Consider the following 26,314-nt stretch of genomic DNA (forward strand, 5'->3'; position numbering starts at 1 on the left):
AGGGGTATAGGAGTTGAGGCATAGAATCAGTGTGAGATATTCCCCTTCATAGCCCTTGAATCAATGGACCGGAAAATACTGGAGCACAGTTATATCAAGAATTAGGTACTCTGATAAGTAAGTGAAAAATGGGCTTGAAGGGAGATGTGAATTATTTCTGGAGGGTTTTCCGGGATTACATGGGAGCTTGATGAGGGTATATGATATACTAGATAATTATAAATCTTATAATACACATTCCATCCCCCCCCCCTTTTAAAAAATTCATCTCACAAAATGAAACCCAGAATCAATCTTAACATCCTCCTCATCAAAATACTCAATCTTGAATTCTGTAATCCCCACTCCCGCAAAACAGAATGAGTATATAATTTTCCGTCTCAAATCTGCATCAGGAATCCCTTTAGCTACAACAGTAACTCGATTCACATCTGTCTGATCCTCGACGATTCCATCGTTAAAATCAAGAATATAACATATCTTATCAGCTGCCAATCCGCCTGTCGAATCTACACTCCAAATCTCGATTTGATTTGCGCTTTCGCGGAGGCGGTAGATGGTTCGAGGGATTGGAGGGCTGGGTTCTTGACACTGTGCGATGCAGAGATACTCGAGATCTGAAGTTGTATCTGTTGGGTAGCGGGGATGAAACGCGCTCGCGCTCGAGCTCTTAGGAGAGGATTCGAGAGATTCGGGGTTGGTGTGGAAGGCCTTCCAGTTTCCTTGGAGGCCACGAAAAGTAGATTTAGCGAAAATGGCTTTTCCGTCCCGCGAATCTTGGAGTGTTTTTTGTAGTTTTTGCATGGCTTTTTCGGATTCGATGGAAGTACACTGTGATTCGATGTAGCGAGCTGGACTTACCATTCCTTCTCTTTCGCTCCATGATAGGTTTATTTTCTGAAGCCCTAGTTTTCGAGAGGTTTCTTCCATTAAGCCGGGGTAATCACTGAAGAAATTTTGGGGGACGGATGATGGGTCTTTCTCCATCAAAATCCTCAGTTCTTCCATAAAAACACGGAGTTTCGAAGAACTATCCTCATCTGTTCCATCATGATCCTGAGTAGCAGAAGAAAGCTCCTTGCCTTGTGCCCCCCATTTCTTCGCGATCACGCGCGCTTGACTCTCCAAAATTCCCCAATAGGAACCGTCGAAAAATCCCATGAGTGCCAAGTTGCTGGGTGAATCTCTAGAGCTGCTCATACAATCTTCACTTAACAGTAAAGGAAGACGGGGATATGAGGCATTGTAGCCTAAACTTTCTTTAATCTCGTCTGGGAGGAAATTCAACGCTGGTGAGGTGGAAAATCCCGTCGCGTACACAACGGCTGCGATCTCATCTATTTTGATTTGCTTGGATTGCGATTCAATGGTTGCGAGCATTAGATTTTTATTCTGCTTTCACGTGTCAGATATGGTTTTATGGAGAAAACAATAGGGTTGACTTACTGCTTGCTGTTCAAGCTGAGTGATCCGACCAAACACTTGCCTAATCGCACCAGACCTAATAAATTCCGCATACTTGTCACCTACAACCGCATACGGAGCTCCCAAATCAACTCCATCGCTCTCTCTCGATCCATCGTCATTCTCTACATCCACTGTCCCAGACATGAGCATATTAAGCGTCTCTCTCAACTTCTTCCTCTTCTCCGGATTCGAAAGTCCAAAAGTAAACGAAATGGGTCCCTCCGGTCGCGAAGAGAGATCGTACAGACGCGAATCCAATGGCACAAATGAAGGGAGTTTTTCATTTCCGCTGCGAACAAATGACGGTATGGAAACGAGGGGATGAGGCATCACGTGTATGATTTCTGGCGGGGAAGTCCCAGTCCCAGTCCCCGTTCCAGAAGGTGAATACTGCGCGTCGGATATGTGCATGGCGATTAGAGAGGCTACTTCGGCGCCGGAATGGGAGCCCCCGATTATGAGAATTTTTCCTCCTGGCAAGGGTTCTGGATGGGTGGGTGAGAGATCCGAAAGTTGCCGGTATTGAGAGCTGTGGAGGATGGTAGATGGTTGGCTTTCTTGTTTTTGAATCAGCTTGGTGTATGGAAATGGAATTTTTCTCGCCTGGGAAAAAAATCCAGATGCAATGATCAGGTAGTCGAATATCTCAATCTTTTCGATGGGAGTACCCCCTTCGAGCGCGATGCTTGTAATTTTCCATTTCTTGGTCTCCTCCTCTGGAGAAGTTTGGATGTGTTCAATCACTTTGACGTAGGTTTTGAAAGCAATGATACCAGCTGGAATATATCTCGCAGCATATTCCTTCAAGTATCGATGGACTTGCCACGCTTTAGGATATATGGTAGCTGGAGGTTGCATATCCACCGAATCCCATGCAAGATCAGAAAAACAGACTGTGAACTGCGAAAGATTGGTATGCATTTCAGGATTGATGATTCCATTGGGATTTGATTCCACAGCCCAGAGACCCCCAACGTCGGTCCCCTGCTCGAATACTGTGACTTTGAAGATGGAATCTTTGGCAGATGACTTGAGCAGTGTTTTTGCGGCAACAAGACCTGCTGGGCCGGCCCCGATAATTGCAACGGTCACCATGGTGGTTTTTGATGTTGCTGTGCGTGTCGAGCTTTCAGGGCTCATTTACTGCATCGATGTTGTACTTGGACTCGATGAAACTAGTAGGGTCTAGGTACACTATAAATACCTACGGGACTTTTGTGGGACGCACCAACTGTTGCATTTCTGACTTATCACCATACTATGATTGGCTATGTAACATAGTTCACTTGACATGATCTGATTCTTTGGCACATTGATCTCTGTTCGTGTTGGTAATTTCGGCTACGCTCATCACGAACTACCGAGAAATTCTATCTGGACTGCTGAACATTATGGGTAATATATAAACATGACTATATTCCATGGTACGGCGACTTCGAATATATTATCTCTCAAATACACCTAAACTAAAATTTCGTGTTCCAATCTTCACGAGCCACCTTTGCCAAAAGCACAAACACGTGTTTCCAAAAAGTACAAGCAATTATATTCTACAAGCGTGCATCTCAGCGTTCAATCAAACAGCATGCACATCCGCGTGGTGTCCCAACACGGATCGAGTAGAAGCCAGACTATACGCACTCATATCATCCATTTCATGGGGCCTTGAAGTATTGCCAGGCTTGGTTTTCCGAGTACTCCTCGTTCCATGCATTCCCTGATATGAAGTCGAAGGATCGATCTTTTTTCTAAAAAGTAAGGTTCGATATGGGGGCAGTGCGCACACCATTACGGCAATGGTGGGTTCGCAAAGGGCCCAGACTGCATTGGCATTGGGGAATGAGCTCGTGTAGCTTCCGACGGTGTAGATGGTTCGGAGGACGTCGAAAAGTATGTCGATGATCACTAGGCCGGCGATAGCTGCCACACCTAGTTTTCGAGATGTGGGCATGTGCATTGCGCGTAGCATACCTAAAGGTAATGTCATCGCTGGGGGGAGACTTTGTTAGCTGCGTTGATCGAAAATGCTGGGATTTTGACGTACTCAATATATCTCCTACTGTGTTGAGAACACACCACAAAGTTTCGAGGCCAATGATGAGCTCCTCAGATATGGTATTGCATGCTTCTTTAGGTTTGTTAGTTGAATTCAACGTTACTAGATGGGAATATCATACCAAGATCTTCAAGTTGGCTGGGAGTTTTACATGACCAAAAAATGGCGAAAAAGGTTGCGAGAAACGAAATTCCAGTGTAGATTGCGACTGCAAGCCACCATTTTCGAAAGGCACTGGATACCGAGAATAGAGCCCAGTAAAGAGCTAAGAAAGATGCTTTCACAAGGTATATGGTTACCCAAAAGAAAACAATGTTGACGATGCCCACGTTTTGTGCATACATCAACTGATCGTCGCTGGGAAGATATCCTCCGAGACCGAGTGCATATAGTTGGTAATTATATTGGATAGGCAGGTAAACCTGATATGTGATGGCAAAAGCAAGTAAGGATCCAAGAGCCAATGCATTAAAGATGTCATCTAGATGCAAACTCTTTCCTTTTTGCCATCTGATGTAGAAACGGCCAAATGTGAGCACAGTCGAGATACTGAATAGGGTCCATGCCAGCGCCTGCCAATACGATTAGCGTTGCGTACTCGACGGATCAATTTAGGATGCGGCTACTATACATTCAGATTCTCGAGTGGAACAACTAGAACCATAGCTCTGGGTTTCGGCTATGGATATAAGATATGTGCAAAATGATGGGAGCGGAGTACGACTCCAGATTTCATAAATGAGGCGTCGACGAACTTGGCCAGTGTACGTGTGAGGAGAATACGCTTCCTTGTAGGATGAGCGCTCCCCTCATCTTCTTAACTCCATCTTACGATCACGGGGGTAAGAAATGTACCGCCTGTTGCCTCCCTTGTCTTGCTGCAAAAAAATCTTCAAGAAAATTGAATAATATCCTGCAATTTCTTTCCCGTTCTTCAGTGTGCATCATTGTTGTGTGATATCGACCCCAGTATGCATTCTAAATTTGACAATTGATGCAAGGAAATAGCAATCTATGCTTCCAATATAAGAAGGACTCAGCTCAAAGATGGGGAGCGAGGGGTACTAAATCAGACCTGTTTTCGTTCGTTTGGATGACTTCCAGTATTCGGGCAGATCTACACCTGGAGCTACCTTTTTTGCAAGCTTGAACAAGTAAGTGTTTCTCTCTGTCACATCTAGCTACCTGCAAACTATCCATGTACTGTGCCGCTCAATCGTATTTGAGCGGCGCGATATATTCCAGACACACGAATTGTGGATGTTGAAGATCTGCTGATACTTCTTTGTTTGGAAGGTCATATGTTCTGGGGCCGGAGATAATCTATCTCGAAACGAAATATGGCCATCAGCAGCCATTGAACACGCAACCCCATATTTGAGAACATTTTAGCAAGAAAGCCATTAATTGGGTATGTATACAAGGCGTCAAAGTAAGAGGTAGTCAGGACAATACTTTTTGGGTTATAACTCCGAAACGAGCACGTGCCACCTACGACTCTGTTATCTGCACGCACCAGGGTTGAGGCCGGAGAAGCCAGAATTTGTACCATTCGCGAGCGTGGGCAAGGATCCCCCATCTTTGTAGAAATTTGTTAATTGCCTAGGATATAAAAAGATCATTCTTCGACTTGATTGGGTGCCCGCAGATGGTGTTATCAAAATTCTGGCGCCCCTCGACTCCTCGAGCCATCAAAATTGTCACCAAAGCTCAGACCATTCGTGTCGACAATTCCAGCTTCCTATTGAAGGAGGATCGCTAATGACGGATACGCAGATTCCGAACACCCTGTTAGAGCACGCAAGGATTGCAAAGATCTGTGGAACCTAAGGTTTCATGCACAAACGGTCCGTACCCTCCAAGGTAAAGTGCTATGTACAGAGCAGAAAGTGCGCGGTGCTTCTCGGAGTAAAAGAACATCTGAATGTATGTGCGCAGCAGTCTTTCAGTGGTGGCTTGATGGCCATCCATCGGCAAGAGGATCGTATGGAGGTTCCTCGTACTCCATTACAGAACCGTCCTTGGGCTTTTCAAAGTACATTTTAGGTAGGTTAGAGCCATCGAGGGCATTGTCCATGACATACTGTTTGACAGCTTCAAAACTTCGACATTGCCTTGCCGTATTGAAATTGGGATGCGGAGCATCGTGGCCTTTCAGCCAGTTATATGTCACCAGATGTACATCGGCATCGCACATTAATTTTTGACGCAACAAATCCACGCAGTGATCTAAAGATTCATTGTATCGTTAGCATAAGATGAAGAACTAGCTGTCCAAGTAAGACAGGAGCACCCACCCATATGGTCGTGCCACTCTTGATCATTTATTTCGATTTTTCTTGCGGCTTCTTTATAATAATCTGGATATGTATGTCGCCAAAGTGACTCCTGTATTCAATCGCTAAGTAATGTTATATGTTAGAACGGGTGACTATAACTAACTTACCAAGCAATGCAGTTGATGAATGGCTTCCACGAAAGCTAGTCTGCCACCTCCATATTCGGCTGGAACTCTTACGGCATTTTTGGAAGCATTTAGCTTGCCGAAAGTCTCCTCTGATATACTGATTGCGCCATCTATCATCACATGTCAGACTCAAGGAGGGAGATTCATGTGGAGGTCTTACAGTCGGTCAACTCGGCCCATGCGGCATCAACAGCTGGCGATGGAGGCCCTTTGTAAGGAGATGAGGATCGATTAAAACTACCAACCAAGCGCTCAAAGTGATGAGTGTCGGGAACAGAATCCATGGTGATGGCTGTGATTGGTTAGCACAATGCACATGAACGATAGCAATTCCAAGTCGCACATACTCCATTGGAGTCTATCCTCTACGCAAATCGCAGGTAAAGACCTTTGTATGAGAAGAGTCTTTATAAGGAGTCCCAGTGATGTAGATAGCAGGGCTAGATGTAACACCCATGGTAAAATTCTCCGAAAGACGACGTTTCGTCCCCCGCATTTCTTTTGAAATTTAGATGTCTTATGCTGCTGCAAGTCGGCCAGACTTGGTGTAGCTTCTTCGTCACTACAACGAGCTTCGTCCGAAGAAAAAAGGAGATTTTCTCTTTCCATTTTATCGCAGCTGAGTTGTCAAAGTAAAGAAAAGGTCGAAAACGTGAGTTTAAACTTAAAAATCAAGTGACCAGTAGTTGGCAACTGTGCTGAAATCGGGAGATTTTCTTTTTGACGAATCAAAATAACTTGATGTAATACTTGATAGCAAAAAAGCGCTCGAGAACACAATTAGCTTTGCAACGTAGGGCATTGTTCAAAAACATGGAGTATGAAGGTAGAAAGAAGGCCAAGAGTGCTAATCGTTATTCAGACTTGAGTTTCCTCTTGCAGCGGTTCTGTACATAGGCAATGAATATCAAGAGCGGAAATTTGGTCCGGACCGAGAAATTCTTATCATCACACTCGCAGTCATCGGCCCCACAGCTTCTTTGCCACTTGGTAGATGCTATGGTATCCGATCGTTTAGTTCAGTGCAGATTTCCATTATTGGATATTATCCGTCCACATATTGAAATGAATTATGAGGGGTAAGAAATCTTTTGGACACGATTGCTTCGCAGTGAACTCCAGACCTGCTACATGAGCAGCTAAAAGTAAGAGCCAAGAAGATTGCGAGGACACGAATTCCACCTGTGGTTTCAATCCTGGTGGAGTTGAGTCGGGTTGATACCTCCATCAGTCCTGGTACGGATATCGCCATGGAGCATATCGGCGCGCTGTAATCGAGTCCAAATTTCGTGGGGTATCATTGGATAGTTGACCAGCCAGTATGGTATAGGAACTCAAACCCATAGATATATAAAGACCGATCATATTCGGTTTCTTGTGCACTTCCAAACATCAAAACATTACACATAACGAGCCGGCTTTCAACCCTTCCTCACTCCATTCAGACGCCAATTTCGCCGCACAAATATACCCGGGTCTTTCACAATGCAACTCACGTTCGTAATCGGCGTCTTTGCCATTGTCCCGGCAGTTTTGGGTGCTCCTATCTTGACTAAAGGTACATGTCTGCCGGCTATCACTGATTTGGAGCCGTCGACGCGTTGCTAACACATTAAAGACGAGGCCGCGCCAGCTCAACTTCAAAGCAGAATTCCTGCCCCAAGCGAGCAAGTTTCGAGTATGATCTTGGCCTACAACGACGATTTGTCTGTGCCGGAATCGGCAGATGTGATCCCTAGGGCGGCTGTTGCGAGCGACAAGGTTCTGAACATGATTCTTGCCTATAATGATGATTTGTCCGATGCGGATAAATAGATTTTGGCGATCCAGAGAGTGAGATGAGTGGAGGCGGGGCAAAATTTGCCTTTGATTGGTTGTTCGTGGTTAGTTTTGAGTTGGTTGAATGCTTCGGCAAAATCATCATGATCTTGATTTGTAATTCAATCTAGAACTTTGCGGTACATATGTATCACACCATATATGGAAGTAGAAACTACAGGCATCTCCAACCACAAAAACAAAAGTCCAACTGTTACATTTGACATACCTTTTCTCCGCACCAATTGTATTCCTATATGTGATGTTAGAACGCTATCTATCGGAGGTAGTAATTAAATTTTCTTTGATTGGGTTATCTTAAAAGGTACCAAGATTAGAACCAGATGTTGGTTTATACGCCGCAGATTATAATGCTTATGTTACCATACGTCTGCGCTATGCGTCTTCATAATATATCCAGCAGTCCAGCAGATTGTTAAGAGCATGTCCAATCATTTTGGGGCGAAAGGAATCATTTCGTTTCTCTGTTAAAAAATTCTGTAACCTAGCACATTCTTATCTTTTGTTGTGATTCACTATACTTATCCTATACAGAAGCTTAATGGCAACTATTAGCCACGATGCGGCTATACCCAGAGCTCAAGTGATGGGTCGTTCGTGGCCGGCTTCTTTTGATGCATCACGATGGTCTGTGGATATTCTCCAGCTCGTGGGAATTGCAGCAGCAATTGGTGCTGGAACAGCAAGGCCATTAATGCCCCTGATTTTTGGAGGGTTAGCAAACAAATTCAACAATTTCCAAGATGCTTCTGCTCTGAAAGAAACTGTTGATTCTGAAGTTTTGTACTTGTTGTACCTTTTCATTGGTCAATGGTTTCTTACCTGCGCTTATGGTATTCTACTATCAATATCTGCAATGAATCGTTCCAGGAGACTCAGAGCATCGTATCTGAAGTCAGCTATCCATCAAGATACGGGACTAGTAAGCCAAGGAAAAGTTGCCGACAATTTTGCTACGAGCATCAATAGTATTGAGGATGCATTGGCTGAGAAGCTTGGGGTTGTCATGCAAGCAGGTTCAACTGTCATTGTTTCCCTGATCATTGCCTTTGTACACAGTTGGCAGCTCACTTTGGTCCTTTTTTCCACAATTGTGCTTCTGTTCATTAGTAACTTTGGTACCGCTGCTCTGGATACACGTTTCGAGCAGAAAATACAGCAAATTGAGGAAAGCGCTGCGAATTTGGCGGAAGAAGTGTTCAACGGTATACGTATGGTAATGGCTTGTGTTGCGGAATCGAAGCTGGTTGATGACTACACCGCAATTCTCGAAGCTGCCAGGATAAAAAGAATGCAGAAGAGTCCCATACTTGCAGTGCAGTTCTCGATGAGCTACTTCGCTCTACTCTCTTCTTATGCTCTCGCATTTTGGTATGGAACGATTTTGTTAAATCAGGGGAAAATATCAAGCGGTGGAACAATTGTCATGTATGTTCAATTGTGACCCGATTTTAGTTGTTTTTACTAACGTTATTGATAGCGTGATTCTTTCTATCAATCAAGGGACAAATGGTATGAGAAAGATTTTGCCGATCTATGGAATCCTCTCCAAGGCGAGAGCAGCCTCAATAAACCTGAATAAAGTGATCAGGAGCACGCCAACAATAAACTCCCTTAACAGTGGCGATGTAATAATTGAAAGTATCAAGGGCGAGATTAGATTGCATGACATCTCTTACTTTTACCCCTCCAGGCCTTCTGTTAATGTACTTGATTCCTTGAATATTCGCTTTGAGGCCGGTAAGATGACAGCTCTAGTTGGCACCAGTGGCTCTGGAAAAAGCACAATTGTTGGTTTAATTGAGCGATGGTATGAGCCAACACGAGGCACCGTCTCGATTGATGGATTTGCTATTAATGAGCTGAATGTGAAATCATTGCGAAGCAAAATTGGACTTGTGCAGCAGGTATGTCTCTTGCTTTTTAATAAGACTAGTTGAAATTTTCTAATTGTCCATAAGGAAGTTACGCTTTTTAATGATAGTATATTTTACAATGTTGCTTGCGGACTTTATGGCACGTCCTTCGAAAATTCATCTGACAAGGACAAGAGAGACTTGGTAGTCAAGAGCTGCATGGATGTCGGAGCGCATGCCTTCATTGAAAGCTTACCCGATGGGTATGATACTAAGGTGGGAGATAAAGGAAATCTCCTCAGTGGTGGCCAAAAACAACGCATCAGTATAGCTCGAGCTATAATATCGTCTCCGGAAATTTTGATCTTCGACGAGGCAACATCGGGCTTGGACATAGAATCGGAGCGGATCGTAGAGGCAGCGATAAAAAAAGTTTCAATAGGCATGACGAGTATTGTCATAACACACAAGCTATCCCTTGTTCAAAAAGCGGACCAGATCGTGTTGTTAAAAAATGGAAGGGTGCTTGAAAGCGGCACACATCAATCTTTACTGGCAATGAACGGTAAATATGCCCAACTTGATGAGGCGCAAAGGCTCGACGAGACAATTCAATACACCGATCAGCCAGGCGAAAAATCTGAAATTCAAGAAGACAAAAAAATCGATGCCACCAAGTTGCAACTTGATGAGACGGCGCAGCCGACGAAAACTTTTGACGGCATGTCTACCCCTATGACACTGGATCCACCAAGGTCTTCATTATTCCGATCTTTATGGATAATTCTACTGGACCATCGAGTACTCATGCGACTTTTTGTAGCGGTGGTACCTACATGTGTGATTGCAGGCGGCGTATACCCAGCCCAAGCAATTCTTTTTGGACATAGTGTTTCCAGGCTGGGAAATTTCGACATTAACATTCAGAAGACGGAAAACTTTTGGTCCCTCATGTGGTTTGTGGTTGCTATCGGAGTCATTGTTGCCTTTTTCTTAATGGGTACTATTTCTTCAATAATGGGAACTACCACGAAGTTCTATTACCAAACTGAGTATTTCAAATCCATGATACGGCAGGATCCTCTTTTCTTTGACAAGGAACAAAATTCGAAAGGAACTCTTGTAGCATCTCTCTCATTGCATACGAGCCACATTCAGATATTGTTTACAGTTCTGGGGTCTCTTTTAGTCGCTTTGGTTAATCTAACGTCGTGCAGCATTTTAGCACTAGTAGTTTCATGGAGACTGGCACTAGTGGGGTTATTTGGCAGTGTGCCCGTTATTCTTTTGGCCGGTTACCTCCGAGTTCGTTCAGCCTCTGCGAAAAGTAAAACACTTTCTGGGCCTCTACTTAACAGTGCACAATATGCGTCAGAAGTCATCGGAGCAGTACGAACAGTGGCAGCTTTGACTATGGAGGACGAAGTTTGTCTTCAACTAGACAAGAGAATGCGAGAATCTCTTCCGGTCTTCTATAGGAATATTCTAGTAACAATGCCGCTGTTTGCATTTTCGGAGAGTGGAGCTTTTCTTGGTAAATTTATTTCTTGACTCTGTATACTACTTCAATTAACACTGATTTTTATATAGGTATGGCTCTGATATTCTGGTACGGAGGTAACCTACTGGCCAATGGCAAGCTGGAAACTGTTGAACTATGGATCGTTTTCTTGGCGATATTGTCCGGCGGAGAAGGTGCAGCTGAATTTTTCGCAAGTTCGAGTAGTAAGTGTTTCAACGCATTCAAGAATCAATCAGCTTATAAAAGTCTAGGTATATCGCAAGCAGGCCATTCCATTAACAAAATTCTCGGCTTAAGGTCAAGAGCAGCTTCCATAAATGACGGAACCACATCTCAGCAACGCAATTATGATGACGAGAAAGTCAGAAAAACTCCAGTGTCTATCGAGTTTCAGGGCGTCGAATTTAGCTATCCAACTTCTTCACAACATGCAGTTCTGAAAGAGATTGATTTTATGATTGAACCAGGCCAAAATCTAGCGATTGTTGGCCCCTCGGGCTCTGGAAAGTCTACCATCATTGCCTTACTAGAGAAGTTTTACACAATCAATAATGGATCCATTTTCATCAATTCATCTTCCTTGAATGAAATTGATACCCAGTATCATCGCAGTCAAACGGGTCTAGTCTCTCAAAACACCACCTTGTTTGAAGGTACTCTTCGAGAAAATATTCTTCTTGGTGTTCGTGATTTGTCTTCGATTGATGAACGCCTCGAAAAGGCTGCAAAAGATGCAAACATACACGACTTCATCATTTCTCTACCAGAAGGTTACAACACACAATGTGGAGAGAAAGGTTTCGGTTTCAGCGGAGGTCAGAGGCAACGAATAGCACTTGCTCGAGCTCTTGTACGTCAACCCAGAATTTTGTTGTTAGATGAAGCGACCAGTGCGCTTGACTCTTTGAGCGAGAAGGAAGTACTCGATGCTTTGAATCAGATCTCAGGTCAGACTACCACGATTACAGTGGCACATAGACTTGCGACCATTAGGAACGCGGATTGTATTTTAGTACTCGTGAAGGGAAGAATTGTTGAGAGAGGCACGCACCTAGAATTAATGGGGTTGAGAGGGACTTATTGGGCCATGAATCAGGCACAGGCCTTGGATAGGGATTTATAGATCTCATAATACTGTTAAATCTTTTGTTGTATAACTTATACTATTCATTTCTAAGTATGTGATGGTTTTGAGACCTTGGTATGGATATATGCTCATCGTGCAAGTGAAAGGGTACTTAGCCTCACAGCACAGTTTTTATCTTCTTCTTCAATGATACTATTTGTGACTCTGCAGTTGAGGGCATCTACATCTGTTTCTTCATATGGCGCGATATCAGTGGTCGAAGTCACTTCAATATATCTACTTTGGCAGTCTTTTCGTCCTTCATATATTTTTAATCAACAGCATTCACTCTCTACGTTTCTACGAATTGCCAGGTATATGAGAATTCTCTATACGTATCTGATGAACTTCAAATTAAATGACCGCAGAAACTATCGGCCTTTTGCATCAAGCTGTGTTTCTCTTTTCGGTTAAGAAACGGATATCGATATCTTAAACCGCCGGCGAGGTTGAATCCAAACGGTACGGTACCAACATCATATTGCGAGCGACTTATATTACATTTACATTCTATCTGGAGATTGAAGATCTCGTGAGATCCTCAGTGTATACATCTTTACTGGCAAATTCTGATCATCCTCGTGACCCTCATCTCTTTCATTACGTCATCGATGCTCTTACAGATGCCTCATACCCGCACAATGACATTTCATTATAGGTATTTCTACTCGAAACTATAAATCAATCTGAGCTGAAACTCTAATTTCAATAATCAAGATAGAAGTCGCGATGATCATTGCTAAGCACAAGATAGAATCCCATTTATCGTAAGCTCAATGATCTTCATGACAGTTCCTTACGTCAAATAATGAATTATCCTAAGATCATCACGCGTACTTCGTTTGAAGGGAGTTTCTAGCGGATCTCCAAATCTACTTTGATTTCGTAATGACATGTGCATATGCACTAAAACCCGTTCCGAAGCGCACACTCATTACTAGTTGCGACATTCTTCGGCTGAATCCGTAGGGTTTTCCGAGATTTGATGTACTAAGTTTTGACATCTTCTGTGAGTCATTCTTTATACGATAGGATAGTCATCATGAATTCCTGTAGAGGTTAGATTTACGGGTATCAACGAAGATCATTGAGTTTCGGGGCCGCATGGTGGGGCTGATGTCATGTACTTTTAGGTTTGTAACGGGATCGTCGGCTGTCAATCATTTAGCGTGATGGATTGCTAGCGTGATGGACTGCTAGCGTGATGTACTCTTAGCATCATTGACTGCTAGCGCAATGCACTCTTAGTATCTCGGCACGATTTCCTGATGATAATGTGGGGGCGAAATAACACTTTCGAATTTCCACCAATGATTGTTGCGGATAAATTGAATGTCCAAAATGAATTTAACATCTCATGTTAAGAGAATGTTTTGTATTGATTCAATGTCTAGATTGAAACCAGACTTTTACATAGTATGGATTTTCCAAATCAGTTAATTATTTCATAGGTATTCAATGTCTAGATTGAATCAAGTCTCTCATGTAGATCAAATATTCCAAATGAGTATAGCATTTTATAGTCATTCAATGTTTAGATTGATTTCACACTTTTACATAGTTTGAATCTTCCAAATCATTATAGATTACTATAGTAATTCAATACTTAGATTCATTTCAGTTTTTCACGTAGATCAAATATCCCAGAACAGTACAGATTTTCATAGTCATTCGATGTTTAGATCAAATTTAGTTTTTTACGTAGATCAAATGTCCCAAAGTATTACAGCATTTTATAGGGCTTCGATATACAGGTGAAATTCAGTTTTTTATGTAGATCAAACATCCCAAAGTAGTATAGCATTTCATAGTACTTCAATATCTCAAGTCAACCTATGTTCTCAAATAAGCTAGTTACCCGAGCCGTATTGACACATTGAACTTTTCTCATAATCTACATCTTGCTTGTAGATCTAGGGCGGGGCTCCAGCGATCAAATTTTTTTGCCCTAAATTAGCGACATTATGAATGTTAGCTTTAATTTAGTCCCGTAAGAATCCGGACAAAAGAAGGCCAAATTTGCCTATATAAAGGGCTCTCCCCCTTCAATCAATCCTCTTTTCTTCTTCGTACGAAAACGATTAACTCTTTTTACAATCAAACTTTCAAGCTCACAATCAACCAATCAACCATTCACCTCTTTCACTCACATCTTTCACCACCAACACACCAACCACGCCAACCACCTTCACCACCATCGATCCCACAATGCCTTCCATGGAGACATTCAACTTCGACCGATACGCTTCGGTCTATTTCGCCTGGGCCAAGCCCAAGGCCCCAAAACAACATCCAGCTACGTGGCACCATCCCTATTCCCCTTGTTTCGATTACCCTAACGTTGCAGGCAATCTTTGCGGGTCATCAATCCTCCCAGTAGGATTCAGACCCTTGTGGCTCTTCGGGGGCATGAAGACAGAGCTCGCGGGATGGCTCTGTGAGGTGGACTAATCCCCCACCTCTTCTTCTCTTACGACACTTTTCTGTCTTTTTTTCTTCTTCTGCTAACAGAAGATACATATCCATATAACCAAAAAAACGCCATCCCGCACCAAAAAAATTTCAAAATACAAAACAATCACCAAAAAATTTCCTTTGTTCTTATCGGCGCCTGGAGTTTTTCCCTTTTTTCCCTTTTTTTTTCCTTTTCTTCATTTATCTCTCTGGGCTCTTTCCTTTCTTTCATACCAAAAAACCTTTACAAACAAAAAATCACACCGTGGATCTCCTTCCACCAGCGAATCTAATTTATTTATCCTTTGCTTTTTTTTCACGGAGCCCCTCTGGGCTCCTCTAGCGATATTTTTCCACTTAACCATTTTTTTTCCCTCCATGGACATTTCCGGCTCCATTAGCGATATTTTTCCACCTAACCATCCTTTTTTCCCTGGAGCCCCTCTGGGCTCCTCCAGCGATATCCTCTCACCTATCTCCTTTTTTTTTTCCATGGCCCCCTCCGGGGCCATCAGCGCCTCTCCCTCACCCACTCCCATTTTTCAAGGACAAGATAAGTATCCCTCCCGCTAACTGCTAATTCGTCAATAGGGCGGCTGGCTTGATCACACCTCCCCGTTGGTGCCAGCTGGAAATTCTCAAATGAGAAGCTAAGTGATCACGAATCGACACGAACGAACCCTTTCACCTTTTTCCCCTTTTGCGTATTTGTGAGTTTTTTCTCCCCTTCTCCCCCAATTTCACAAAAATCCACGCTAACAATCCACGCTAACAATCCACGCATATCCGATATTCCACAGCTGCTGAAAAAATCACCATGCCAAGACCTCTAGACCCATTTTCTCAGCCCTAGATAATCAAATTCTACACCCCTTATTCGACATACAGCGAGCTCCGTATCATACAAATATGAATTCCCCTCCCCCAATTCCACAAAAAACCACACTAACAAACCACACATATCCGATACCCCAAAAACAGCGGAAAAAACCCCACGCAGAAGCATTTTCCTTGGCGCAGAAAATCAAATATTCACTCCCCAAATCACACGCAGAAAGCTCTGTATGTGAAAAATAATCCCCAGTCCTCTAATTCCCGCGTCCAAGCGTCCCACAATAGATGCAGTGTACACCAGAGTGGAAATCCTGACGCCAAGACTTCCGCGCTGGGGGTTTGTGCAGCTACTGGAGAAACCCAGATGGTGTATCACAGATTCTATTGTATGCCTATCTAGACACTATGTGAGCATATAACCGTTGGAGAATAGATTGCTATGATTCTATTCTTTCGTGCATAAACTCCTTGCACAGAGAATCCTTCTTTTGTTCTCTCCAATTCACAAGCTGATTAGATATTTTGTGCCAAGAGTATTAGCATCTCCCAAATTGGAATAGAATGGCGTTCAATTTCCTTGTGATACGTCATTAGCCTAGATGGTTAAGCGAGAAGTTGCGAAGATTGACCATCTCCAGGTATGTATCTATGAACCACACATTGCGGAACAATCGTCTCGTAGGTATACTACCACCGAGGAATTTGACTGATATCATTTACTGTGTATATAGTATAGTATATTGCTTGATTCTATTCCATCCAATTCATATGCAAGATCCCTATTCAAACCCTTTATCATCTCCGTCTTTCCAACTCCCTGGTTAGACTCCTCTGTCAAACACCAACGCCAGAATCAATTGTGGTACAGACCAAAAGCTAAAAACTCAAAGAACCGCCCTAATGAAATCTAAATGCCCCCAAAGAAACGCCTTTCTAAAAACCAGTCACCAGCAGCTTATGTGTGCAGACTACTAACTAGTTAGTCTTCTACAGCATGTTCCTCACAATTTTGACTCCGTGCCCGCGACAACCTCATTTGTCATAACCACATCCGCGGGTTCCACATCAATACTTTTCTCGCCGTTTCCATCTTCCTTCCCAACCTCAACTTGTTTTCCATCCAGCTTTTTATCCGCGACTTCCGATTCCTCTCCCTCATCCAGCTTTCCTGTCCCCGCATTATCATAAACACTCAACCAATTCCACCCTCTAACTCCCCCATCCTTTCCAAAGATCTTCAAATCATTGTCTGTCTCCTCTTCTCCTCCTTCTAATTCCAAATCTTCTTTACAAGTTTTATCCACTTCTACCCCTCTTTCTCTAAGTAATTGCATAATCGCTCTAACATTCAATTTCATGATTCTCTCTGGTTCCTCTGCCGCGAATACCTTTTTCGTGACCCATGGGAAAAGGACGCCGAAATCTGATTGACTAAGATGCGCACTCGAAGTAGGATAATAGAAATGTGGTTCTGATTGTCCATCACTGGAAGGATTATGAGACGATGGGTCAGCAGAAAGAAGTCGTTTAGTAGCGTTGAAATGTTCGGTCCATTTATAGAAAGCTTGGGATTCTACTGCGAGAATTGCAGAACCACCAGGCCCAGAGGGAGCGTACGATGGAAGAGGATGATCCCATAACCAGCGGGTTGCTTGAGAGCGAAGAGGGAAACACCAACAATCCAGAAGTACGATCGGATTGTTTGGCGTAATTTGAGAGCAGAGGGGAGAATTTGGAGATGGCTCATAAACTGGTTTATAAGATTTTGGAACAGAAGTTGCTTCAGGCGCATAGAAGACTGATTTGATGAACTGAACCACTGTTGCTGCTCCAAAAGAATGACCTGCGAAAGTGATCTTCCCAGGTTCATGAACATTCATTTTATCTTTGAATACTGATAACGAAGTCGAAGTTGTATTGAGATTCGTAACTTGCTTTCCCTCATCCAATTTCAATAAACTGTCATGAATCAACCCCATCTCCCAAAGTCGAATCTTCAATTGTTCATTTCTTCCTTCCTCAACTTCCGGACTCGGTGTATGCGACAATTTGACATAGTCGATCGTTTTCTTGACTTGTTTCTTCGAATGTTTTTCTTTATCCGTCGAAGAATCGGAGGGTGGTTCTCGAATGTAGGATATAGGGGTTGAACCATCTCGATGTTCTGGTGCAATAACTATCATCCCATGGCTTGCCACTGATCCTACAATGTGTGAATACGCATTTCTTGAACCACCCAATCCGTGCGAAAATATCATAACAGGCCAACGATTGTCGCTTGTATTTGGCTGCAGAAGAGGCGCGTTCTTGCGAACTGGAATCGTAACATAATGAAGTAATCTTGGGAAATATCTATTGTGCCCAAGATATCAGCATTCGCCCCTTATGCTAAGATTCACCTATACTTACGAGATAACCTCTGCTAGTGTACTGCCAGCTCCCAAAAACCTAGAATATGCACTTATATAATCTCTTTGGGGCGCGGGTATCCAATTCACACTCTTTGCCTTGTGTTTCGTTTCCGTTTCGCATGGGTAAAAGATTCGATATTGAATTGTTGGAATATTTCCTGCATTGCTTGGTGCTTGGGCTGGAGAATCGAGTTCAGAAATAGGGATCTCAACATCAATTGTCCCTACTTTATGAGGCCCAGTATATTCCGGAAATCCTGGAATTGGACTTAGTCGTGAGAAGTAGGATGTCATTTGTGGTGGTTGTAATGTTGTTTTGTTTGGAGCAAGTGGCAATCGAAGTCGCAAAGGGAGTTTGATGATATAATGAAGAATGTTGTTAGGAATTGAAGACACTGTTGCGGTTTATGATGAGAAAAGGAAGAAAGAAAATATGAGTCTATTCAAGGATCTATAAATCTAGATTGAGCTATGTGATTGACTTCTATATTACATTAATGTTAATGTGAGCAAAAACTTGGTAAAAATAAATTTATGGGAAAGTTTTGGGCATTTATTTGGAACGGACCGAGGTCTCGTGTGCCCCTTCCCGAAACGTCATAGCAAAATGTGGCGTATGGTGGGAGTGGCGTTACGATATGTTCAGCCACTTGAGAGGATAGGTATTTTGAGATGTAAAACAATTCAACAATACTATCGTAGAGAAATGACCTCATAGGTACTCAGGTACTTTTATACTTTCATTATAGGCACGAGTATAACTCAAGTAGTTATATAATATGAAACAATTATTTCCTCTCAAGAATCTTCTTATTTACACTTTATATATAATATATACATATAGTTAATCTCCTCTTCAAGACAATACTACTATTCGTAAAGACTTCATTGTTATTTCAATTAGAGGGTTACAAGTCGAGTATTGTAATTCGCGATATTTACAGTTGAATGTTTCGGTTTTTGATAAGTATATAGATGGATAGTTGTCAGATTCTAGTTTATATCATCTTAAAGAACAATTTCTTCTATTGCCATTGAAACAAACCGACGTTGATTAAAACCTAATCATGACTTGTCTGAGAAATATGATTTTGATCTGTCTAATACGCAAGAAAATGTTTGTACCACCATACTTCCCAAAACGATTAGACTCGTGGATACCTGCAGGATAGCAAACAAGAGAACAACAGCAGATATAAGTGTCTTCGCACCCTCAAATCCATCGAAAAGCGCGTTTTCAATAACAAAGCACATCACAATGAGCTTCCTCAGATGGCTCAGGACTTCCATTTCGCCTGCTGAGCCTTGTGCAACAGTGTCTCAGTACAGCAGTACGACTTCAACCCACTCACCCACGTCGGATGCAAACACGAACGATATTAGCCCCGATCAGTGTAGCGCGAAGCTCGACTTTTCCCAAAGCCTAGATAATCAAGCTGTTGCCGATACAGAACATCACATAAGTGAAGACAATGACGATGAACATACTACGGAGCCCAAGCGCGTCCAAAGTCCAAATGCTCAACTTGTGGACAGAAAACATATAATTCAGAATAATTCCAATCGGCGTACCGCAAACAAGAGATCAGTGCAAGAAAGGCTCAGAGGGACATCTGAGCGAAAAGTTGCTATCCGAAATTACTTCTACAGCCGACCTGACTACTTCAAGAAACCCGCTTTCAATTTGAACTTTGCTAAATGCTTTATTCTGGAACGCACAGAACGAGAAGTTTGTCAAGCCTTGAATGCTGAGATGATCGCACGCCGCATCAAGTATGACGACCTGCGTTACCCTCGGAGGATAAGTACAGATCCTGAGCTTTTGTCCAGGGATATCATGCTGGCTTTGGAGGTACTAAAGAGCAGTAGGACTATCGAGACACCTCAATGCACTTTATCATTCATGAGACGATTTGGTGTTAGTATGATGCCATGTGGGTTGCTTGGCCGTTGTAATGACGGGGAGGTCCGCACTACATCAACCTTCTTCACAGATGAGCCCTCGAGCCAGAGCACCCTCACTGTTACCATGGATGAGCCGGCTATCGATACCAACCATAAACCGATAGCCATCAAGTCTTCTACCAGAAGCAATATCACCACCATCGACTCAGAGAGTGATGGAGAGATCTTAACAATTGTGAAACCGATATCACAGAAGCGTAAATCTGTCATCAAGGAGACTCCGGTAGGAGAGAAAGCGGGAAAGGGATACGAATTAAGAAGAAAACGAATACTGGCGAGGAATGAAATCGAAAAAAGAGATGTCAATGAAAATGAAAGTGGAAGTGAGAGTGAAAATGAGAGTATTATTGTGGTTGAAAGTAGGAGAGTCATCAAAACTAAAGATGGCAGTGGGGATGAGGATGAGATGGAGAGTGTTATCAAGGTGGAGAATGAGAGAGTCATCAAGATTGAGGACGACAGTGAAGGACAAAAGGAGAGGCCGATCAAGATTGAAGATGACAGCGAGAGAGAGAAAGAAATTTACAACAAAATCGAAGGAGAGTATGATGAGTCCGAGTCCAGTGTGGATGAGGATCTGTATAAAGCAAAGCTGGAACTCCTAAGCCAAGTCTCTAACGAATTAAGCTTACTCAACAGTAAGAAGAGAAAGAAGCAAAGGAAGGAAGACAAAGACAAGTCTGGTAGCAAACGTGTCAAAATGGAGTGATTTGGATGGGAAACTCGGTGGAAGATGTTAAGTCTATTAAGTTGGTTGATGACACTGTGGTGTGTTTGGTCTTTTGACTTACGAGTTGGTGATATTGTGTGTTCGGCTGCAACTCATAACTCGAGAATATTGTGTATTGAGTCTCTTGACTCAATCGACGATGTGGTGTGCTTGGTCCTGTGAACTAGTCGTGATTTGTGTTTATTATAGTCTGTTTTGTTATTCCAATCGAGAGAAACGAATTAATCATGATGAATTATCATCGCTTCGGACCGCTAATCCGTCCCTTGTACCTCGCACCAAGATAACAGATTTCTCGCCCCTCATCAAACTTGGCAGGGGAAAGTCAAGCGATCAATGAATCAGTTTGTGTTTATTATATTGAAATTCTGACTCGAACATATAAGTATCAACCAACCGACAGCTTTTACAATTCAACATCTCGTCGCGTTGCTCAACATCGTTATATGATGAATCAAAGGACATCCAACTACGACGACTGCCAGTGATCTCCTCTCTAAACAATCGCACTGTTACCAAAGATAGCTCCCCGGTACAAATCTGTGCATTCTCGAATCTCCACTTTCCCATCTATGCCAAGATGTACCCTCGTAGGATTCAGGAAGAACAATCTCGCAGATAAGAGATTCCAAAAGACAATATAAAAGTACATCCATCTTCTACACAACACCGATGTCTGATATCTCGTCTGAAGATATCAATCTATCAGAGAGAATATTTATATTTATAGACACGTATCCTCGCTGTCTTGTTGTCTCATTGTTTCACCATCGCATCCGCATCTCACGGCAACGATAATGATCCACGTTGGCTTGCCAGTGACATAAAATGACATCATGAATGTTCCACCACCACCAAAAACCAAGGTCAATATCGTAAATGTAAGAACTTCGCAGTAGTAAGTACTAGGTAAGATGAAGGGATCATGACTTCCACCAGTGTTCCATGAGACATTAATTCATGGTAAATATATCAATTGACTTTCTTTTTCTAATCGTTCAATCTTTCATTCTTGTATTGTTTTTCTTCCTGTCTTCCCTCCATCTACATCGACAGTATCGATATCATAATTCAACATGGTAGGTCATCGAAGCCGCACAACAGGAAATGATAATGCACATGATGCCAAACAAAGTACATATCTCCGCCGAGACGTAGAACAAGGCAGACCATCAAAAGATAGGAAATATAGATTTCGCGATCATGGACCATTGGAGCCAGATGATCGAAGGCGAGAAGAATTTAAGACGAAATTATTAGATGGAGTGAAAAGTTCGAGTTTGGAGGGCTTTCGCAAGAAAGACGAAGAGGTATGTTATTTTCCACTTTAGTTTATCCTCTCCACATACTCAAATATATCCCATCGATGTGCAAAATAGAACGTCTCACTAATTTTCCCCACAGCTCAAGGAAATGCCAAAATCCGTCCGGAGCTTTTACGAAGAACAAAATAATCGTCTGGATGACTGGCTCGAAGTGAATGCTCTCGTTCAAGCACTTGCAGATGATATCCTCGAATCCTTCGATCCGCGAGATGACAACGGAGACGGAGTTGCAGAAGGCGGTGGCGCATTACAAGATACCCAAGGATTTGTCGAACCTTTCTTACCAGATGCCGAACAAGAGAAACGTCAAAAAGCTCGAAGAAGCGCAAAATGGGCAATCAATATAAATGTTATCGCGAATATCATCTTGCTGGTTGCAAAAGCGGTGGCGGCGTTCTATTCCTCGTCTCTTTCTCTCATTGCTTCGTTGGTGGATTCCGCTCTTGATCTTTTGTGTACGGTTATTGTATTCACGACAAATCGACTGGTGCAGTGGCGATTGATGAGCTTGAAGCGGAAATTTCCCGTGGGAAGAAAAAGATTGGAACCAATTGGGATTCTGGTCTTCTCAATCATCATGATTATTTCCTTCCTGCAAATTCTTCAAGAATCGGCCCAGAAACTCATGTCCAAGGGTCCGCATGAAGCAAAGGAATTACCAGTTATTGCTATTGCGTCAATGGCTGGTACAATTGGTCTCAAGGGACTCATCTGGTTCGGATGTATCAGGATCAAAACTACTCAAGTACAAGCTTTAGCTCAAGGTATGTATATCTAGATTCCTAAACTATCTCAACACAAAGATACGATTTCACTCACTCACACAAATTAAAGACTGCAAAACCGACGTCGTCTTCAACACACTCTCCCTCATCTTCCCCTACATCGGCCACGCCGCCAATCTCTGGTGGCTCGACCCCCTCGGCGCCGGACTCCTCTCCCTCTTCATCATCTACGACTGGGCATCCACCTGTCTCGAAAACATCTTCCGCCTCACCGGATCCGCCGTCGACGATCGTCTGCAGCAAAAACTCACATTTCTCGCGTGGCGCTTTGCCCCTCTCGTCAACGGATACAAAAGCATCACGGCGTATCATGCGGGCGATGGGGTGTGGGTCGAAGTCGATATTTTGTTGTCCGAGGGAACGACGCTCGAGGAGGCTCACGATGTCGCGGAAACGTTGCAGTATTGTTGTGAGGGGCTGCCAGAGGTGGATAGAGCGTTTGTCACGTGTGATTATGCGGTTCAGGGACCGTCCGGGCATGCGATGGAGGGGATTAATTGAGGGTGAGGGGTAGGAGATGGAATTCTTGCGTTCTGAAGTAGAGGGAGATAGATGCAGGGGAGGTGTGATGGATGAATTGAGAATGTTGAAGAGAAAAGCTGGGATTGGAATTGAGAAAGGAAAGAAATGAAAAGAAGAAGAAGAGATGATATGATGATTTGATGGACAAATCGACAGTTGAATGGACATCAAGATACAATGATGAGATGGATAAAATGCGTTTTTTTTTCACATATAGGAACAGGATACTTGGGCTTTTAGGCGCATTCGGGCATAGGGTGGCAGCGGAGTATAGTGTAGATGGCGTTTATCATTTTTTAAAGGGTAGCATGTATAAAGTTATTAGTTGAGTATAAGAGAATAGGAATATTAATATTTACTCTGTAGTAGAGATGTAAATCAAAATACAAGTTATGAAGTTCATTATCAGTATTCTTTATATCTTCATCTATATTTACATCTAAATATTATCACAACTCATCTTTCCTATTCTTTCCACACCCACAACTCCCTTCTCCTCCCTCTCCCTCTCCCTCTCCCTTTTATTTCTCCTCGCCACTCCCCCCCAACTCCAACCCCCTCCTCCAACTCCAATGTCCCCTCACCCCTCCCCTTCCCCCCACCCACCTCCTCATCTCTCTCACCCCCTCCCCTCTCCACCCCTCACTCCCCCCCAGCGCCTCCACCGCCCTCTCCACATACAACCTCGTTTCCCACTCCCTCCCCAGCACACTATACGCCAACGCCGCACTGCGATATCCATCTCCGACATGACTCTGCAGTCCCTCCATCCCATACAATTCAATCAGATACAGCGATTTCGCGAGGAAATCCGCCGGGGGAGATGGCGATGAGGAATTATATTCGAGAGACGATTGGAGGGAGAGGATCGCGAGGATGCGATGGTTGGAGTGCTGGCGTTGGGGGGTGGGCTGCAGACAGTGGGGACAGGTGCAGTGGAAGCCCCAGGAGTGGTGGAGCGCAGAGCGGCGCGAACCAGAGGGGACGAGGGGGTTGGTGTCTATGGAGAATGGTTAGCGTGCTTCTTTTTGGAGAATTAAAATCTTTCGTGTGAGGTTTCGGAATAGGGGAATTATCATGGGGGAAATTGGGGATACGTACATGTGATAGTGATTTCCTCCCCCGCCGCAATCTCTCGCCCCGCAACCGTGTAATGTATTAGTGTTCTAGCGTCGAAGTAATAATTTGCATTAGGTCTACAATCGTGATTTAATCGCGCGGTTTCAGGGACAACAATGCTGTGTTCTTGGCCGAGGAAGTCTTCTCCGAAGGTATTGGTGTTGAGACGGCCGATGATGCCTTCGCCGTTGTGGAGCTGGCGGTGCGGTTCGTGCGCTGCGAGGGAATAGAGGAGGTTTGAGGTGGAGGGGGGAAGTTGGGTGGCGGAGAGGGAGAAGAGAGATGTGTTGTTTTGAGAGAGAGAGGAGGAGTTGTGGGATCGGGGAAATGCGGAGTTGTGATAGATTCCGATGGTGGGATAGGCGAAGAGGATGGTGCCGCGTTTGATGGGGCGGGTGGCTATTACGCCCATTCCTCTGCCGGGAAGTTGGCGGATTTCAAATGGTGCGGGGTTTGAGGAGTTGTAGAGGGGTTGGAAGGGGAGTGAGGAGGTGAAGGCGGGGAGAGAGGCGATTTTGGAGGCGATCTTTGGGGTGGTGAGGAGAGAGATGCCGCGGCCTGAGGCGAAGGTTGTGGATGTGTAGACGCAGAATTGAGGAGTTTTAGGGGAGGCGGAGGTTATGTTGGAACAGACGGGTGGGTAATGCCATGGTGAAGGTGTTGATGATGTGGATAAGGTTGTATTGGATTCATTGCTGTTGATGGAGAGAAGCTGTGAGGATTCACTTGGGTAATGTTTGTTCCGCGATAATTCGAGATTTGAAGGACATATAGAATATGAAGACGAGAGAATGGAACTCGAACATTGTGCATGTGATAGAGAATCTAGGATATCGAATTGAACACTTGCTTTCGCATTTGAGAATGCTATAAATGATGTTATCGCAATGAGTGATGAAGAATGCATTTTGTGTGTTTAAGAATCAATTGATCAACAAATTGAAAGAAGAAAAAGAAAGGTAGAGTACAAAGAGGTATCTGTACATAACACACGACAATATATCAAACTCCTTCATTCTAAACATCTCAAACTGTCAATTCGTCGGTCCCGATGTCAAAGGTCTGTTCTGCCAGTCTCACAGGGCTGAAGAAGTATATCTTGTGATAAATGAAACATCAATGCGAGAACCAAAGATGGCAACTTTCCGTCAAAGGTTTCCAGATGCCCAGACTTTGACAACCGACTGAGCTTTTGGTATTCGTACAATAGAGTTTCATACTGTTTGTTCCTGAATTGGCGAAACTTGAGCCACGTCTTGGATACTGAGAATTCGCATTTTAGAACACTAGCTCTGATTTTCAATGAGAGTTCTCGGAACAAGCTGCCCTGGGTATGTGTTTGTTGTCTTTTGTATATCAATGCGTAAAGCTTGTTTTTAGCTGATGGGGAGAATCGAGACTTTCTCAATTGATTGTGAATCAAGGATGAAGTTTGAGATGAAGACGTGGGAAAACTTGAGACAGTCAAAGCAATACGGGGTGAGAATAAGAGGATCCGTGGGGAAAGCATTCTTTCATGCTGAATGAGTGGAAATCACTCAGACTTTCCATACAAACAGTCTGCCTCCACGGCAGTGGCCCTCGGAGCGCCAGCGGAGCGTCATTGCTTATTTCTATCATGAATCTTCTTCCGATACAATTGATTGTTCGATATTCGGGGAAAAGGCACCATATTCAAACTGGTTGCTGGAACACAGTCATTTTTATCGAATGAGAAGGTCACTACTTTAGCAACTACCTAGGTTATGGTACGGTACAGATAGAAAGATAATCTAAATAAAAAACGTAAAGGGAACGAAAGACGGTGAGGTTTATAAGAATCAATTTTTGTGTTGG

General features: G+C 43.4%; 10 protein-coding genes across 10 annotated transcripts; 5 read left to right on the plus strand and 5 right to left on the minus strand.

Moving 5' to 3' along the window:
• Window positions 1–264: 264 nt before the first annotated feature.
• On the minus strand, window positions 265–2,562 carry EAE98_000642 (uncharacterized protein; the record flags this gene model as incomplete). The annotated part of the gene is made up of 2 exons (XM_038948260.1): window positions 265–1,392; window positions 1,447–2,562. 2 exons carry the CDS (start codon window positions 2,560–2,562, stop codon window positions 265–267), a joined length of 2,244 nt encoding a protein of 747 aa, XP_038815937.1.
• A 481-nt stretch (window positions 2,563–3,043) lies between these two features.
• EAE98_000643 (uncharacterized protein) lies at window positions 3,044–4,187 on the minus strand (the record flags this gene model as incomplete). Its single annotated transcript, XM_038948261.1, has 4 exons — window positions 3,044–3,456; window positions 3,512–3,595; window positions 3,645–4,095; window positions 4,155–4,187. 4 exons carry the CDS (start codon window positions 4,185–4,187, stop codon window positions 3,044–3,046), a joined length of 981 nt encoding a protein of 326 aa, XP_038815938.1.
• A 1,281-nt stretch (window positions 4,188–5,468) lies between these two features.
• On the minus strand, window positions 5,469–6,599 carry EAE98_000644 (uncharacterized protein; the record flags this gene model as incomplete). The annotated part of the gene is made up of 5 exons (XM_038948262.1): window positions 5,469–5,752; window positions 5,821–5,911; window positions 5,970–6,100; window positions 6,151–6,282; window positions 6,338–6,599. The coding sequence occupies 5 exons, from the start codon at window positions 6,597–6,599 to the stop codon at window positions 5,469–5,471; spliced, it is 900 nt and encodes a 299-aa protein (XP_038815939.1).
• Window positions 6,600–7,475: 876 nt separating this feature from the next.
• Window positions 7,476–7,805, plus strand: EAE98_000645 (uncharacterized protein; the record flags this gene model as incomplete). Its single annotated transcript, XM_038948263.1, has 2 exons — window positions 7,476–7,548; window positions 7,609–7,805. 2 exons carry the CDS (start codon window positions 7,476–7,478, stop codon window positions 7,803–7,805), a joined length of 270 nt encoding a protein of 89 aa, XP_038815940.1.
• A 565-nt stretch (window positions 7,806–8,370) lies between these two features.
• EAE98_000646 (uncharacterized protein) lies at window positions 8,371–12,330 on the plus strand (the record flags this gene model as incomplete). The annotated part of the gene is made up of 5 exons (XM_038948264.1): window positions 8,371–9,257; window positions 9,310–9,736; window positions 9,791–11,219; window positions 11,276–11,410; window positions 11,459–12,330. 5 exons carry the CDS (start codon window positions 8,371–8,373, stop codon window positions 12,328–12,330), a joined length of 3,750 nt encoding a protein of 1,249 aa, XP_038815941.1.
• A 2,211-nt stretch (window positions 12,331–14,541) lies between these two features.
• EAE98_000647 (uncharacterized protein) lies at window positions 14,542–15,640 on the plus strand (the record flags this gene model as incomplete). Its single annotated transcript, XM_038948265.1, has 2 exons — window positions 14,542–14,770; window positions 15,588–15,640. 2 exons carry the CDS (start codon window positions 14,542–14,544, stop codon window positions 15,638–15,640), a joined length of 282 nt encoding a protein of 93 aa, XP_038815942.1.
• A 699-nt stretch (window positions 15,641–16,339) lies between these two features.
• On the minus strand, window positions 16,340–18,533 carry EAE98_000648 (uncharacterized protein). The gene is made up of 2 exons (XM_038948266.1): window positions 18,031–18,533; window positions 16,340–17,973 (listed from the first exon to the last, which is right to left on the minus strand). The coding sequence occupies exons 1-2, from the start codon at window positions 18,324–18,326 to the stop codon at window positions 16,623–16,625; spliced, it is 1,647 nt and encodes a 548-aa protein (XP_038815943.1). The 5' UTR covers window positions 18,327–18,533; the 3' UTR covers window positions 16,340–16,622.
• A 757-nt stretch (window positions 18,534–19,290) lies between these two features.
• EAE98_000649 (uncharacterized protein) lies at window positions 19,291–20,706 on the plus strand (the record flags this gene model as incomplete). Its single annotated transcript, XM_038948267.1, has 1 exon — window positions 19,291–20,706. The coding sequence occupies one exon, from the start codon at window positions 19,291–19,293 to the stop codon at window positions 20,704–20,706; it is 1,416 nt and encodes a 471-aa protein (XP_038815944.1).
• A 1,097-nt stretch (window positions 20,707–21,803) lies between these two features.
• EAE98_000650 (uncharacterized protein) lies at window positions 21,804–23,338 on the plus strand (the record flags this gene model as incomplete). The annotated part of the gene is made up of 3 exons (XM_038948268.1): window positions 21,804–22,037; window positions 22,132–22,816; window positions 22,887–23,338. The coding sequence occupies 3 exons, from the start codon at window positions 21,804–21,806 to the stop codon at window positions 23,336–23,338; spliced, it is 1,371 nt and encodes a 456-aa protein (XP_038815945.1).
• Window positions 23,339–23,880: 542 nt separating this feature from the next.
• On the minus strand, window positions 23,881–25,385 carry EAE98_000651 (uncharacterized protein; the record flags this gene model as incomplete). The annotated part of the gene is made up of 2 exons (XM_038948269.1): window positions 23,881–24,359; window positions 24,461–25,385. 2 exons carry the CDS (start codon window positions 25,383–25,385, stop codon window positions 23,881–23,883), a joined length of 1,404 nt encoding a protein of 467 aa, XP_038815946.1.
• Between the last annotated feature and the right edge of the window lie 929 nt (window positions 25,386–26,314).

Source organism: Botrytis deweyae (genome assembly GCF_014898535.1).
Source record: "Botrytis deweyae strain B1 chromosome Unknown BDEW_001, whole genome shotgun sequence".
NCBI classification, from domain to species: Eukaryota; Fungi; Ascomycota; class Leotiomycetes; order Helotiales; family Sclerotiniaceae; genus Botrytis; species Botrytis deweyae.